Source organism: Sprattus sprattus (assembly GCF_963457725.1).
Source record: "Sprattus sprattus genome assembly, chromosome: 21".
NCBI lineage: Eukaryota > Metazoa > Chordata > Actinopteri > Clupeiformes > Clupeidae > Sprattus > Sprattus sprattus.
In genome coordinates, this window is record NC_137919.1 from 12,832,024 (window position 1) to 12,849,523 (window position 17,500).

Consider the following 17,500-nt stretch of genomic DNA (forward strand, 5'->3'; position numbering starts at 1 on the left):
ACCATGAGAGGAGGTGAGGAGGGGTCGCCCAGCCTCAGTCTTGCCTCTCTGAGGGACTGTAGAGAACTAAATGGGGTCATTACACGCACAATTAGCAGCAAAACACCTGCTGATGAGGGGTCATAAACACTCTGGGACAGCTGGAGATGCAGGTTGACTCTAACCCTAATACAAGGCATCTTAGAGTAAGGCCAGACTAAGCCGATTTTCATACTTTCCGGAACATATTCGGGTTTAGTCAATCTGCCAGACAAAGCTGTGCTGCGCTGTTCTACGGCCACACACACCCATTGAAACTGGTGAATATGCTGTAGTACATATGCAAGGCCTGTTGGTGGCGCTGTGAAGGGTGCTACCGGAAATGGAGAAGAAGACTCGTAGAAGAAGACGACAAGTTACAACTAGTTAAGTTGGTGACAGTTCAGTTTGTCGCCAAGTAGTTGACCATACTGTGCCTTATACATTTCCTATGCTTAAATCATCATTGTTCGACCTGTATGTGATGCATTATGTGCATACCTAATGAAAGTAAGGGTTTTCATGAAGTTGCTACTGTGATAGATCGTGTGTATTACCACATTTTGGGCTGCTACCTTCTAGTGCTATTAGTAGTGATTAGCACGCTAAGCGGAGATTTAGCTATGTTCTGTTCTTATGTTGATACGCTGTAATAAAGATGTGTTCAATCCTGCTAAGATTTCGACTGGATGAGATATGAATGAGATCCATGTTGCCTAGTGTAATGTCCACTATTATATGTATCTGGTAATATTAGTTGTGTAATTCAGTGCAGTGTAAATTAGTCCCCATAAAGAAGACTGCTTTGGTAACTCATTGAATAAAACGTGCCCTTCTTAGATCGTTGTTTGCCAGCCATAAACAGAACAGAAGACTTACATTTTTTTTGTTTTTATTGCGATTGGGAAGATGTACGTGACTACTTGACAGCTTCCAGCGTTCACGTGGGATAATTACGTCATCAGATTCGCGGATTCAAACCCGATTTGCGGCCAGACAGGCCCTGATAGCAGGGCAGATTGCAACCTTCCCACTCTGGAGAGGGGATTCTAACCTTGACGGAAAGTAACGCTCCAAATGGCAGATTTATCTGGCCGGGAGGCCAGTTTGTCAAGTTATTTTCCGCAAAAGTATGAAAATCCGCTTAGTCTGGCCTGCCCTTTAAACACGCTTGATGGGCAGGTTGACTCTAACCCTAACACAAGGCATCTTAAACACGCTGGCGAGGCAGGATGACTCTTAGGCCAAGGCCACACTAACCTGAGATACACACTGGCCGGAACGGATTCGGGGTTAGTCAATCGCGGCCAGACAAAGCTGTGCTGCGCTGTGCTGCGGCCACACACACCCATTGAAACTGGTGAATCTGCTGTAGTACATATGCAAGGCCTGTTGGTGGCGCTGTGAAGGGTGCTACCGGAAACGGAGAAGAAAACTCGGAGAAGAAGACGACGACAACAACAACGAAGATAACAACAAGAAGTAGCTGTCAACGAGTAGTTCAGTTAGTGAGGAGTTCAGTTTGTCGCCAAGTAGTTGACCATACTGTGCCTTATACATTTCCAATGCTGAAATCATCATTGTTCGACCTGTATGTGATGCATTATGTGCATACCTAATGAAAGTAAGGGTTTTCATGAAGTTGCTACTGTGATAGATCGTGTATATATACCACATTTTGGGCTACCTTCTTGTGCTATTAGTAGTGATTAGCATGCTAAGCGGAGATTTAGCTATGTTCTGTTCTTATGTTGTTACGCTGCAACAAAGATGGGTTCAATCCTGTTAAGATTTCGACTGGATGAGATATGAATGAGATCCATGTTGCCTAGTGTAATGTCCACTATTATATGTATCTAGTAATATTAGTTGTGTAATTGTTATTGTGTAGCAATAACTCATGTTAATGTAATTCAGTGCAGTGCTAATAAGTCCCCATAAAGAAGACTGCTTTGGTAACTCAGTGAAAACTCAGTGTAACTCAGTGAAACTCAGTGCCCTTCTTAGATTGTTGTTTGCCAGCCATAAACTGAACAGAAGACTTTAAAAAAAATTGTTTTTATTGCGATTTGGAAGATGAGCAAATGAACGTGACTACTTGACAGCTTCCAGCGTTCACGTGGGATAATTACGTCATCAGATTAGCGGATTCAACCCGATTTGCGGTCAGACAGGCTCTGATAGCAGGGTAGGTTGCAACCTTCCCACTCTGGAGAGCGGATTCTAACCGCAACGGTAAGAGACGCTCCAAATGGCAGATTTGTCTGGCCGGGAGGCCAGTTTGTCATGGTTCCGTCACGGTTAGTATGAAAATCGGGTTAGTGTGGCCTTGGCCTAACCCTAACCTTAGAGCAACACAAGGCATCTTAAAAGCTTTGGTTTCAGTTAACTTGGTGATATCTTTTGTTTCATATACATGTATGTACAGTATGTATGTTTGTCATTGTTTGTATTTTCAGAACTAAATGACATTGTTTGTGTGAGGTCTTGTGTTGTTGCCTAAAGGCTAAATAGGAGTTGTGTTTGGTTGTATAGGATAACCCACAAAGAGCTTGATGTGGAGGTTCTTAGGTGCTTAGTTTAGTTATATATGTTTACGCACACAGGGGACGGTGTTTAGGTATATATGATAATGCACACAGGGCACTGTGTTAAGTTGTATATGATAATCCATACAGGGCGCTGTGTTTAGTGTTATATGATAATGCACGCAGGACACTATTTTTAGTTATATATGTTTACGCACACAGGGCCCTGTGTTTAGTTATATATGTTTATGCACACAGGGCACTGTGTTTAGTTATATATGTTTATGCACACAGGGCCCTTTGTTTAGTTATATATGTTTATGCACACAGGGGACTGTGTTAAGTTATAGGGGATAATGCACACAGGGGACTGTGTTAAGTTATATGATAATGCACACAGGGCACTGTGTTTAGTTATATATGTTTATGCACACAGGGCCCTGTGTTAAGTTATATATGTTTATGCACACAGGGCACTGTGTTTAGTTATATATGTTTACGCACACAGGGCACTGTGTTAAGTTATATATGTTTATGCACACAGGGCACTTTGTTTAGTTATATATGTTTATGCACACAGGGGACTGTGTTAAGTTATAGGGGATAATGCACACAGGGGACTGTGTTAAGTTATATGATAATGCACACAGGGCACTGTGTTTAGTTATATATGTTTATGCACACAGGGCACTTTGTTTAGTTATATATGTTTATGCACACAGGGGACTGTGTTAAGTTATAGGGGATAATGCACACAGGGCACTGTGTTTAGTTATATATGTTTATGCACACAGGGCACTGTGTTTAGTTATATATGTTTATGCACACAGGGGACTGTGTTAAGTTATAGGGGATAATGCACACAGGGCACTGGATGTTGAGTAAATCCAGACACTCAAGGAATTCACCCCCACCCCACGCTGTTGGCTGGGGCTGTTGCTGCACTCACCCCTCATTAGTCTTTCACGCTGTTGGCTGGGGCTGGTGATGCGCTCACTGATATTATCCATGGCTATCAGGTATCAAGCATGCTCAGGCAAGAACAGAAGGGAAGCACTTGAAAACAAGTCAGTCTGGGCAGCTGGAGTGGGCAGCCGGTGTGTGTGTGTGGGGGGAGGGGGGGTCCCATGTCAGTGTGTGAGTTCCATGCCAGTGTGTGCGTGCCATGTCAGTGTGTGCATGCTTGGCTGTCTGCTGCTGGCTTGTGTGTGTGTGTGTGTGTGTGTGTGTGTGTGTGTGTGTGTGTGTGTGTGTGTGTGTGTGTGTGTGTTGGGGGTGCGGGGGGTATCAGTAAATGTGTATTGCCTGTCACCTGTCCTGGGTGGAAGGTCTACCCAGATGAAAGATCAGATGTGTAGAGATTGCTTTATGTATGCACCTTAAAGAGAACCAGCATTTGATGTGTGTATTTCTCTGTTGTATTTTGAAGCCACATGGTTGTGTGAGTATATTCGCATAGCCCATTAGCATTATTGTATGTGTGTGGCTGTAGCGTGTGTGTGTATGTGTGTGTGACCTACGTGTGTGTGTGTGTGTGTGTGTGTGTGTGTATGTGTGACCTACGTTTGTCTGTGTGTGTGTGTGTGTGCTCAAGGTCCTTCGTTTGGCATCTCTTAGAACGGTCTCTGGTTCATGTCATGGTTGGAAGCACAGGGGTGGGCCTGAGGGATCAAACACACACACACACACACACACACACACACACACACACACACTATTGTAAACAATGCAACTAGTGGAGGCAGCAAGGTGCTCAGTGTTGCCAGATGGGAAATGGCGTATCGTATCAAAGGCTCAAAATGATCGTATTTGGAGGACAATTATAAATACTGGCAACACTGGGAAAGCGGTCGACCAATGACAGATCTCTCTACAGTCAGAGTTAGCACAAGAAGGTGGAATGTAACGATTTAATAACTAGTTTGTGAAAGATCCAGAGAAACACAAACATCTGACGAGTCAAAATCCCGGACCTTTTTGGAATCCCTGCCGGACGCATTTTTTAGGTCTCGAAAAGAGGACATGTCCGGGTAAAAAAGGAGGTCTGGTCACCCTACTCAGTGATCTACAGTGCTGTCGTTAGGAATTATCTCCTGACTCTGCAGGACTGCTTGCAGGGTTGGATCATTGTTGCCTGTAGCTTTCGTAAAGGCTTCAGCCTCCCTTTGCCCCTCTGTTAATCAGGCCCTGTCCAGACTCACAAACTTACACGCACTCTAGTGGTCCTGGTCTCTCATGTGGTTTGTGTAAATGCAATGGCGTGTGTGAGCCACTTCTCCCCGTGTGGCTACAGGTGATTAGCAGGTGTGGCTACAGGTGATGAGCAGGTGCGGCTACAGGTGATTAGCAGGTGCGGCTACAGTTGATTAGCAGGTGTGGCTGCAGGTGATTAGCAGGTGTGGCTACAGGTGATTAGCAGGTGCGGCTACAGGTGATTAGCAGGTGTGGCTAAAGTTGATTAGCAGCTGTGGCTACAGGTGATTAGCAGGTGTGGCTAAAGGTGATTAGCAGGCTTAAAACAAACCATAAAACAAACACAAAACCCACTTGTGGTGGAGCCAAGCCAACCCTCTTGGCTGAACAGGTGTCAGAACAACCCTCCATTCTGGAGTACCCCAAAGCTGTACCCTTTCGTCCATACAAAGGAACAACTCCTTCTATCAATACTACCTCACACAGCCTCTCCCAGTTTTCCCCATCGTTGCAATTAAAGGGGTGACCCCCCCCCCCCACACACACACACACAACCACTGTTGAATTAAACAAAGAGATCAACCAAATGTGGATGCATCTTAGTGTACTTATGTGCAGATTTGTTCGTAGCAGTTGTCATTTTCTGTTTTCTTTCTGAAGGTGTTTGACTGCCACTTCCTGGCCGACGAGGTGAAGTATGTCCACAATGGCTGTCCAATCCTGAAACGGGACACAGTGCTGCTGCGTCTCTACAGGTAGGCCATTCCAGAGTATAACTAAAGCCCTACAGCAACAGGTCACTGAATACATGTGGTGTAATGGTACTGAACTGTCACTGAATGAATGTGGTATAGTTGGATTGACAGGTCCCTGAATGAACGTGAGAAGAGTCAAGCTTCCATTTTAAAATAAACAGAAAACTCTCCTTACACTTTGGCATCTGTGACGTAATGACTTGGTCTGTGTGAGCATGGAGGAAAGAACAGATCATGCCAATCAGAGAAAGGATGTGCACACGTCCAGCCAATCAGAGAGAGGATCTGCACACGTCCATGTGATCAAGGGAGAACCTTTGGAAGGAACAGTGGAGCAGATCTGTTTGATTGACAGGAGACAGTCAATGTTAATTTCCTCCAGAACCACTAACTGCCTGTAAATGGGAGCAGATATCACACAGGGTCATTGGCTGTTTTATCATCTCTAACACAAATGCTGGTGCATGTTTTATGCTTTCTTTTTTTTTTCTCTTCTTTCGTTGCTGTGCGTTCAGTATTGCATCGTAGGTTGAAATATTTCACCAATTCAACATTAAACTCCTTCATGTTCTTACAAATTCTCAATTGTCACATTCCCTTCTGGGGTTCCTCAGGTTCACACACAGTGAAATCCATATAAGGCAGGTCTCTGATTACTGGTTCCTCAATTCTGGTTCTCCTGTGCTGTTCCCCAGGTTCACAGAAGGGGAGACGCACACAGAACTGTTTTCCCTGCGTGTGGAGGTGACGGAACCAGACTGCAACATTATCAAACTGGGCCCCAAGCGTCTTGAGGTTCCGGAGTTCTATGGCCTATCCGATGTGTTGGACGGCAATACCGTGACCTTTAACTACGAGCACCGGGCCAACTTGGAGTGCCACGTGCGCATCACCACCCCCGACACACACCTGCCTGGCCACGGCCAGCTGGTCACCGGGCAACCACAGCAGCTCGAAGCCAGAGGAGACGAGCCGCACAGCTTTGTACCACTCCGCCAGCAGATGGGTAAGGCACACACTCTGTATCTCACTCACACACACACACACACACACACACACACACACACACACACACACACACCTACACACACATGCACACACACACACACACACACACACACACACACACACACACACACACACACAGGGTCAGTGTGTAATGAGAGGTATGGTGTTGGAGATGCCTTTTTCTAGCATGGACACGGGTGTGCTTCAATGCAATATAGAGACCTGTACTCTGGACCTGGATATATTCAAGATATACTCATGGCCCATTTTCCTGTTAAGGCAGATCATTATAAATGTATTTTACAGTTAAGGAGAGGTGGTGGTGGTGGTGGTGAGATGTGTGTGTGTGTGTGTGTGTGTCTGTGCGTGTCTGTGTGATAAGTTGAGAGGGTGATTAAATATCTGTGATGTGTTATATGGCCTGAGCAAAAACGTGTGCTATGTGTGTAATTGGCCTTTATGGGGTCTTGCTAACACTGGTAAATGACTCATTGCATTGCAGTAATAATAGCGAGCTCTTACTGCCACACTCTCAGAGCTGGAAGTGTTTTATGATGCTGAGGTATTTACTGACTCCCTCTGGGGGCTGCTCCCTCCCTGACATCATTATGCTGTGGTGGAGAGACCCCTGGGGAGGCTATCAACTTTAAGAGTGAGGACTGCCTGATGCTGTGTGGTAGAGAGATGCCTGTAGTGACGACACCATCTCTATCTTAGATAACAAGGACAGGGCCCGGTGTAAGAGTGAGGACTGCTTGAAGGGCCTCAAACTGGTGAAGATCACCAAGGTTCCCTGCGACGACTTCCTGCTCATGGGCATCCGGTACCAGCACATCGACCCGCCCTCCCCTGACGTGGACTACATTGCCATCAGACTGGACCTGGTGGACACCCGGAGCAGAACCATATACAAGGTATGGCCAGCAGCAAACCCCAGTGTGTCAAACGGAAGGACAGACTGCCTCAGTGTACGTGTGGGCATGGATAGGAACTCTGCTGTTTACCGCTGTTCAAACTGATTGTTCCTTTGTCAATTAACTGTGGAAACATAATGAAGCTTTTTGGCAGACCAGCCCTAAACGAATGCTTTGGTATTTTATATAAAATGTATCCATCTACACTTATCCATCTACACATCTGGCCCCTGTTCTTTTGAAACATTGTCTATCTACACAGTTATATATTCCTTATGCTAGCTCTGTCCTTACTGAAGTGGTATATCTACAGTTATATATTCCTTATGCTAGCTCTGTCCTTACTGAAGTGGTATATCTACAGTTATATATTCCTTATGCTAGCTCTGTCCTTACTGAAGTGGTGTATCTACAGTGATATAATCCTCATGCTAGCTCTGTCCTAACCTAAGTGGTATATCTACACAGGTATATATTCCTTATGCTAGTTCTGTCTGGTTTTCCTTTCCAGTCCGAGCACGCATGGATCCCAGTGTGGATCCGGAATGCCATGCGGAACCAGGCTCCGAGGGCAGCCTTCATGTCCATGTTCATCCTGGAGGTGGACCAGTTCATCCTGACGCCGTTGTCCACCGCAACACTGGACGCCGAAGACAGCGAGACGCCCAAGCAGCGCCTGATCTTCAACATCACACGCTCGCCCGGAGAGGGCTTCATCACACACCTGTCCGACCACACCAAGCCCATCTCGTCCTTCACCTGGACCGACCTCAACGACATGCTCATCGCATACCAGCCACCCAACTCCAGCCACACACAACGCAGGAACTATGAGGTGCCACACACACACACACACACACATAGTGTAGGATATATGAGGTGTGTGAAATAACACACACACACACACACATAGTATAGGAGCTTTAAGTTGTGGCAAGTAACATACACACACACACATAGTGTAGGAGCTATGAGATGTGGGGAGTAACACACACACACACACATACAGCGAAGAAGCTACATTACCCATTGATGGAAATTGATATAGACATATAATTACCATTGCATACATGAATGCTCTTGTGTGTGTGTGTGCCATGCTTATTCAGTCTGTCCCCCACCCTCACCCATGGCCTATGCTAAACGGAACCTCTCTAGACATCCCCTCCCTATTCATGGCCTATGTAATACACATATCAGGACCTTAGGTAAGCATGTTCCGGAACATTCCGTGGGGGGGTGGTGGTCATCTCACCTCCCCTCCCACTTACATCCCCATTTGCCAACCTTGACCTACCACCCCAAGGTATCCCATGATTGACCAGTATCTAAACAGTGACACACCCCCATTGACCTGTGACCTCCCATAGCTGACCCTATAAAAAGTAATACTGTACATTGAAAGCCAATCCGTTACCCTGTCTCATTTGATAAGGAACTGATTCCCTATAGGTTGTACGTGGAATAAACCTTCGAAACCTGTTGATTCATCTCGTGGTACCTTTATCTGATCTGCAAAGTTTAGCCTCAGTCTTAATTCTGACACCATATTTGTCAGGATTTATGAACGCCATTATTGTGTTTTGGTAAAACAGTACTTACAGTACTAATGACATCATCAGTGTACTCACCCTGCTAAAGTTGTTTGTCAGTACGCGTGTTAAGAGCAGTGAAATGTGCTAAAGATGCTTGTCTATGTGCTAAACGTGTTTGTCTATGTGATAAAGGTGTTTCTCTATGTGTTAAAGGTGGTTGTGTATGTGTTAAATGTGTTTGTCTACATGTTAAATGTGGGTGAATGTTTCCCCAGGTTGAGTTTGAGGCCCATGACTCCTTCTTTGAGAAGAGCACCCCGATCACCGTCCATCTGTCTGTGCGCACCGCTGACACCAACGCTCCCAGAGTCTCCTGGAACATGGGTGCGTCTGTCTGTCTGTCTGTCTGTCTGTCTGTCTGTCTGTCTGTCTGTTTTTCTGTTTTTCTGTTTGTTTGTCTGCTTGTTTGTTTGTTTGTCTGGCGGTCTGTTTGTCTGTCTGTCTGTTTGTCTGCCTGTTTGTCTGTCTGTCTAGCTGGATGTCTGGCGGTTCATTTGTCTGTCTGCTTATTTGTCTGTCGGTCTCATTGATTGCTTGTTTGTCTGTCTGTCTGTCTGTCTGTCTGTCTGTCTGTCTGTCTGTCTGTCTGTCTGTCTGTCTGTCTGTCTGTCTGTCTGTCTGTCTGTCTGTCTGTCTGTCTGTCTGTCCGTTCGTTTGTTTGTTTGTTTGTTTGTTTGTTTTTTTTGTTTGTTTGTGGCTGCTTTGTGGTTTTATCTGTGACCTTTAGTGTTGTTTGGATGGAAACCATCATGTTCCATTTAAATACTAAAATCCCTAAAGTGAAGCCACCTGCTAATAACTCCTTTAAGTACTGTATGGCCTCCCTGTTTAAGGTTTGTTAGCGCCATGTGGATGCGATAACCCACTCAAACACACATATACACACACAGGTACACACACACACACACACACACACACGCACACACACGCACACACTCTAACACAAACATACCCACACACACATTTAAACACACATGCACACATAGTTAGCACCATGTGGATGCTAAAACCCAAGCCTGGGGGGCAGGTTTACTCACAGCCATAAAGAGCTCTCAACTTTCTCTTCTTACTGAAGGAACATCCACACTCCCCATAACACACACAAACCACACACTCACATACCGCTACACCTACACATGCTAACACATACACACAAACACATGCACATCGACATACACACACACACATGTGCGCACACACAGACATAAGCGCCTAGAGGCAATTGTATTGTTATGGCGCTATTCAAATAACATTGAATTGAATTGAATTGAATATAAACACATGCATACACACACACAGACACACACACACACACGCACATAAAGACACATCCACACACAGACATACACAAACTCACTCACATACACACACACACACACACACTTACACACACACTTACACAGAGGATGTTTCATTCTTTGTCCTTGACCCTGACAGGCCTCAGCCTTCTGGAAGGCCAGTCTCGTCCAATCACGTGGGAGCAGCTGCAGATCGTTGACAATGACAACCCCAAAGCTGTGCGTCTCATCACTGTGGATGGACTACAGCATGGCAGGCTCACTGTCAGAGGTGTGTGTGTGTGTGTGTGTGTGTGTTTGTTTCTCACGCTCACTCTCACTCTCACTCTCACTCTCACTCTCACTCTCACTCTCACTCTCACTCTCACTCTCACTCTCACTCTCACTCTCACTCTCACTCTCACTCTCACTCTCACTCTCACTCTCACTCTCACTCTCACTCTCTCTCACTCTCTCACTCAGGTGGCAAAGGCTTCATGTTCACCATCAGTGACATCAAGGCGGGCGTGGTGCGCTATCACCATGACGACAGCGACACCACCAAGGACTTTGTGATCTTCCGCATCACGGACGGCCCGCACCAAACGCGGCACAAGTTCCCCATCACCATCCTGCCAAAAGACGACAGCCCGCCGTTCCTGATCACCAACACGGTGCTGGAGCTCTCCGAGGGCCAGACCACCCTACTCGGGGGCACCGTGCTGCAGGCTTCTGACTCCGACTCCAGCGACGACTACATCCTTTTCAACGTCACGCGCCCGCCACACGCCGGCGAGATCATGAAGATGCCCGGACCTGGCATTACAGGTGAGAGGAGTACTGTAGGGATGAGAGGGTATACCTGGCATTACAGGTGAGAGGAGTACTGTAGGGATGAGAAGTATACCTGTCACAGGTGAGAAAAGTACTGTAGGGATGAGAGGGTATACCTGGCATTACAGGTGAGAGGAGTACTGTAGGGATGAGAAGTATACCTGTCACAGGTGAGAAAAGTACTGTAGGGATGAGAGGGTATACCTGGCATTACAGGTGAGATGAGTACTGTAGGGATGAGAGGGCAATCAGAATCTTCTCCCTCTTCCAGTATACCCAGTCACTCTTACTCTTATACATACCTCTCTCTCCTACTTCAAGTTTCTTCCCCATCTCTCTCTCTCTCTCTCTCTCCTGTAAGATACCTTGTGACTATTCCTTTGCCATCTCTCGCTCTCTGCTCCTGTAGGATACCCTGTGACTCGGTTTCTCCAGAAGGACCTCTTCCAATCTGCCATCTACTACCGTCACCTTGGTAACGAAGTATTTGATGACTCCTTTGAGGTGGTGCTCTCAGACTTCCACGACCCCCCCAACCTCTCAGACCCTCAGGTAAGAGTTCTGATGGTTCATGGACTGAGAGTCCACTGATGGACTGTTTTCTCTTGTGGTTGGTAGTGCAGAACAGAAGAACCATGAGTACAGTCAGTGCTTAGGAATTAGAGGGAAACTGCAGTTAAGAATTTGCGTGCTTCAGTTTTACTCTGCTCTTACCCTGGTTTTAATCTTCATTGTAGGAGGACATTTCTGCGTATGCCTTCTCTGTAAAACTGTACGATTTCGCAGCAGTCTAGAATGACTTATTAGTCTAAATCTATTTGTCAGGCTAAGAGAAAAGAATGTTGATAGATTTATTATGGTAATCTAGGCCTCTCGGACCCATAGGTAGAATTCACACTCAGATGATTGTGTTTATAGACGTTAATATGTCAATCAGATGATTGTGTTGATAGACATTAATATGTCAATCAGATGACGGTGTTGATAGACATTAATATGTCAATCAGATGATCGTGATGGTAAATGTTAGTATGTCAATCAGATGATTGTGTTGATAGACGTTAATATGTCAATCAGATGATTGTATTGATAGATGTTAATGTGATAATCTATAAACCCTGTTCTGACTCTGATGGTGTTTGTGCTGCAGATTGTCGTGATCGTCATCAACCCAGTGCCTGACCAGCCTCCTAAAGAGGCCCCAGGTGTGGTGCGACACCTGGTCGTCAAGGAGACGGAGGTGATTCACCTGACGAAGAAGCAGCTCCATTTCATCGACCCTGAGTCACCTGACTGTGAGCTCACCTACACGGTCACCACTCCCCCCTTCTACACCAGCGACTATGGGTACGTTCCGTCAGGTCTACTATTATTCTCATATATTCAATAGAAATGCTTACACCAATATATATGGGTATGCTCCGTCAAGTGTAGCTACTCTAATTCTAATCTATTCAATAGAAATGCTTATACCAATATCTATGGGTATGCTTTGTCAAGTCTCCTCTAATGTACTGGTCAAATCTAAGCCAATCTATTCAACCCTGACTCCTAAAACCACAGCAGTCGGTGTGGGCCATTGAGTCTATGCTAATCTGTCAAATGGAGAAGTTTATAGATCATGTTTCCCCTCTTTGAACAGGAGCCATGATGCCGGCAGGTTGTTCCTGGTTGACAGCATCCCAAAGTTCACCAAAGACGCCGACGCTGCAGTCCTCAGGCTCTTCACCCAGGTCTGTCTCTCGCTAAGACCAGTACTACAGGGAACCATACTACAGGGAAACATCTGTACTACAGGGAACCTTACGACAGGGAACCTCTTTGACCAGTACTACAGGGAACCAGTACTACAGGGTAACATCTGTACTACAGGCAACCTTACTACAGGGAAACTCTTTGACCAGAACTACAGGGAAACATCTGTACTGCAGGGAACCGTACTACAGGGAACCATACTACAGGGAACCGTACTACAGGGAACCTTACTACAGGGAACCGTACTACAGGGAACCGTACTACAGGCAACCGTAATACAGGGAACCGTCTGTCTCGCTATGACCAATACTACAGTGAAATGTCTGTACAACAGGGTGCTACAGGGAACCGTCTGTCACGCTATGACTAGTACTACAGGGAAACATCTGTACCACAGGGAACGGTTGGTCTCTTGCTATGACCAGTACTATAGAGAACCGTCTGTACTACAGGGAACCGTCTTTGTCTCGCTATGACCAGTACTACAGGAAACCAGACAATGCCACACTGAGAACCTCAGATGTATCAGATAGTTATATCTAAATGGCAACTCTTTCTAGTACTTCTATCTTATTGGCATAACTCCTAGTAGTTTTCTCTAAAGTGTCCAGCTATCATATGTTATTTTTGTATTCCATTGCTTCCTTGGTGTTGTCCATCTCCATAAACACGCCTGTGTGTGGTTGTGGCTGCAGCATGCTGTGAACTTCATGAAGGTGGCCTACATGCCCCCCATCCTGGACATCGGCTTGACCCCTCGCCACCTCCAGTTTGTGCTCTCTGTCACCAACCAGCAGGGCAGCACCGTCACGGGCATCTGCTTTAACGTCACAGTCCTGCCCGTCGACAACCAGCCTCCACAGGTAACACATTTACCAACCTGCAACAGCCGGTTAAGGGAAACTGGTGTGTGTGTGTGTGTGTGTGAGAGAAAGAGCTGTTTAAGTGAAGCTGGTGTGTGTGTTTGTGTGTGTGTGTGAGAGAGAGAGCTGTTTAAGTGAAGCCGGTGTGTGTGTGTGTGTGTGTTTGTGTATTTGTGTGTATGTGTGTGTGTGTGTGTAAGAGAGAGATGTTTAAATTAAGTTAGTGTGTGTGTATGTAAGAGAGAGCACTCTCAGCTAAATGATTAACCCCTAGACAACACAGCCTGGCTGTGCTCTGGGATTCTCCTCCGTTCCTATCACTGCGCGTGTGTGTGTGTGTGTGTGTGTGTGTGTGTGTTGCAGATATTGACTAACTTGATGCGTGTAGAGGAGGGGATGTGTGTGTGTGTGTGTGTGAGAGAGTGTATTTTTTGCAGGTATTCACTAACCCCTTGCGTGTAGAGGATGTTGGTGAGGGCTTGATCAGTGAGAATCATCACCTGTGTGTGTGTGTGTGTGTGTGTGTGTGTGTGTGTGTGTGTGTGTGTGTGTGTGTGTGTGTGTGTGTGTGTGTGTGTTGCAGGTGTTGACTAACCCCTTGCGTGTAGAGGAGGGTGGTGAAGTCTGGATCAGTGAAAACCACTTGCGTGTGTCCGACACGGACTCCAGTGAGGACATCCTGAAGGTGGAGCTGAAGAGGCCTGCCCAGCACGGATCCATCCAGCTCAACGGCGCCCCCATAAGACCAGGGCAGACCTTCACACTGCTTGACCTCAAGAGGCTAAAAGTCAGGTCAGGCACCAAACCCATGCAATATCTCTTTGCCATCAGTTATGTTACGAAGCAGAGTGATATAAAGCTAGTTTTTTTATATACAACGACACCAAAGCTAGTTTCTGCATAGGCTAAAACAAAGAGCTAGTTTCAGCATAAACAAGGACACATATAGCTAGTTTCTCTATATGCAAGCATACATGTGTCCGTTTCTCACCTCATGTTATACGTCTGTCACTCATTTCATATTTAGTTATTTTCAGCATGTCATAATATGTGGTGTTACGTAGTAGTCGTGGCGTTACTAACAGTTTGGAATATCTGTGCAGATATGTCCATGACAGCTCAGAGAGCAGCCATGATGACATGGAGTTCATCGCCACAGACGGCAACAACTCTGTAGAGTTTGTGTTGGACATTAAGGTAAAGTAGCACAGTCACACTCTCACCTTTTAGGCATCTTCAGCTCACTGATACAGACCTGTGCAAAGTGTGTGTTTTGTGTGTGTGTGTGTGTGTGTGTAGCACAACATGTCTAGTGAAAGTCTGGAGGAGGGGTTCTGATGGTGTGTGTGTGTGTGGGTGTGTAAAGTCTGGAGGTGTTCTGATGGTGTTAGTGCATCTGTCTTATTCTCACCCCTGTTGGTCCAACGATGACGTGTGCGTGTGTGTGTGTGTGTGTGCCCAGGTGACGCTGGTGAACGATGAAGTTCCAGTCCTCGCGCCCGGTCTGAAGCCCACGCTGGACTGTGCAGAGGGACAGACAGTGGTCATTAGCGTGGAGAACCTCTATGCCACAGACGTGGACAGCCAAGATGACCGCCTCACGTACATGATCGCCCGGCAACCCTACTATGGGGTGGTGCAGAGGAACAACCTGGTGGTGGACCGCTTCATTCAGGCCGACATCATCGCTGGGATTATCACCTACAGACACACAGGTACACACACACACACAGACACAGCTACAGTGCTGGGATTATCACCTACAGACACACAGGTACACACACACACACAGACACAGCTACAGTGCTGGGATTATCACCTACAGACACATAGGTACGCACACACACACACACACACACACAGCTGTCATCACTGGGATTATCACTTACAGACACACACAGACACACACACACACACACACACACACACACACACACACACACACTGTTGCCATTCTACCAGAAAGAGCTCCAGTCTTTCAGGTGTCTCATCTGATGAACTTTGGGTCTTTTACCTCAGGACAGGAGATTGGCCTGACGCCCCGATACGACACCATCACCGTAGTGATCTCCGATAGCGAGGGGGAAGCGGTCCCTTCTTGTTGCTATGAAAAAGGATCACAACACACACCAAAACTCTCGGATACACTTCCTGTGTATGACCTAAACATCACCGTGTTTCCCGTGGACAACCAAGCACCCACCATCATAATAGGTAACTATTCCATTATCACTATAGGTAACTAATCCACCATCAGGTAATTCATCCACAAATGTAACTCTTCCCCAATTAGGTGAGGATTTAGCACACCTGTGTGTGTTAGCCGCTGTATCACCACTATCTCCAGTAATGTGGTTTGTGTTACTTGTAAAGGTGATACATAAATAATGGTGCAAATGTAATATTATTTAAACTGTAATAGTGACCCTGTGTGTGTTACCGGTGCAGGTGTAATATATGTCATACAGTAATCAGTAATGCTCTGTGTGTATTAACTGTGTTGGTGTCATATAAGTCACACAGTCATCAGTAATGCTCTGTGTGTGTTACCTGTGCAGGTGATGTGTTTGTGGTGGAGGAGGGGGGCTCTGCCACTATCAGAGAGACGCACCTGAAGGTGTCGGACCCAGACACACCTGAGGGAGAGCTGGAGGTGATCCTCCTCTCCACGCCACAGGTGGGCTACATCGAGAACATCCTCCCCAGCCTTGGCTTCGAGAAGAGCAACATGGGCATCAGCATCGGTGAGGAGCTTACAAACACCACCCATCACTCACTAAGGGCTTCAGTGAGGAGCTCACAAACACCATCCTTCACTAAGGGCTTCAGTGAGGATATCACAAACACCATCTTTCACTAGGGGGCTTCTAGAAGGAACCACAGCACAGTCACTGACCTACAGTAGGGGATATAAACATAATAATAATTTAGTTGACCAACTGAAAACAACCCAGAGTTTCAAGTTAACTGGAACAGACATATAAACCTTCTGAGGGATGAGGAATGATCTGTTTCAGTAAATAACTAACCAACACCATGGCTGGCTCTCTCTGAGGGCCTCATTAAATGCCATTAACACGACGCCTGAATGACAGAAACACACTGCCTGAATTACAGAAACACACCCCCTGAATGACAGACTAATCTTCTGTGTGTGTGTGTGTGCGTGTGTGTGTGTGTGTGTGTGTGTGTGTGTGTGTGTCTCAGGCTCATTCCGGTACAGTGACCTGCACAAGGGTCATATTAACTACGTCCAGTCCCGTCACCAGCGCATGGAGCCCACCCGAGACCAGTTGATGATCTGCGTGTCTGACGGGCACAGACGCTCCGCCCCCGCGCCCCTCTACATCATCATCAACCCCACCAACGACGAGACGCCAGACTTCCTGGCCAGGAACATCACGGTGAGGCAGGAGCTGAATACTAACCTTCCTTTCTTTTGCTGGGCTTTTCTCTACTGAAGCCATTTTAACTGTATTTAGTATGATGATGCACAGCACCCCCTGCTGGACATACAGAACACATGCAGCTTACCTGTTTGGTTCATTCCATGACCTGCTGGACTGCACACCGGCCTAGAGAAACACTCTCAGGAGCTCTGAGGCATGATGGATTGCTTCTGTCTGATCACACTTTAGGTCATCCATTAGTTGTGTCAGATGTTTGGTAAATTAATAGTCATATGTGATAAGTGCCACATCAATACTGTGTGACAGATTGATGAACCCTCTCTGATATGTGATTGATTAAAGCTTTGTGA

The 17,500-nt window shown here is 46.3% G+C and overlaps 1 protein-coding gene across 1 annotated transcript in view; it reads left to right on the plus strand.

Moving 5' to 3' along the window:
• Positions 1-17,500, plus strand: part of frem1a (Fras1 related extracellular matrix 1a) — a gene marked incomplete at both ends in the record, with an annotated part of 28,653 nt that overhangs the window by 906 nt on the left and 10,247 nt on the right. The window contains 17 exons of the mRNA XM_080859813.1: positions 5,400-5,494; positions 6,190-6,500; positions 7,220-7,416; positions 7,928-8,251; positions 9,227-9,335; positions 10,449-10,580; positions 10,772-11,116; positions 11,532-11,674; positions 12,273-12,469; positions 12,765-12,855; positions 13,573-13,740; positions 14,324-14,532; positions 14,844-14,937; positions 15,203-15,455; positions 15,760-15,954; positions 16,299-16,484; positions 16,948-17,144. Of these exons, the coding sequence (XP_080715939.1) occupies positions 5,400-5,494; positions 6,190-6,500; positions 7,220-7,416; positions 7,928-8,251; positions 9,227-9,335; positions 10,449-10,580; positions 10,772-11,116; positions 11,532-11,674; positions 12,273-12,469; positions 12,765-12,855; positions 13,573-13,740; positions 14,324-14,532; positions 14,844-14,937; positions 15,203-15,455; positions 15,760-15,954; positions 16,299-16,484; positions 16,948-17,144 (3,246 nt within the window). The remainder of the gene's footprint in view (positions 1-5,399; positions 5,495-6,189; positions 6,501-7,219; positions 7,417-7,927; positions 8,252-9,226; positions 9,336-10,448; positions 10,581-10,771; positions 11,117-11,531; positions 11,675-12,272; positions 12,470-12,764; positions 12,856-13,572; positions 13,741-14,323; positions 14,533-14,843; positions 14,938-15,202; positions 15,456-15,759; positions 15,955-16,298; positions 16,485-16,947; positions 17,145-17,500) is intronic.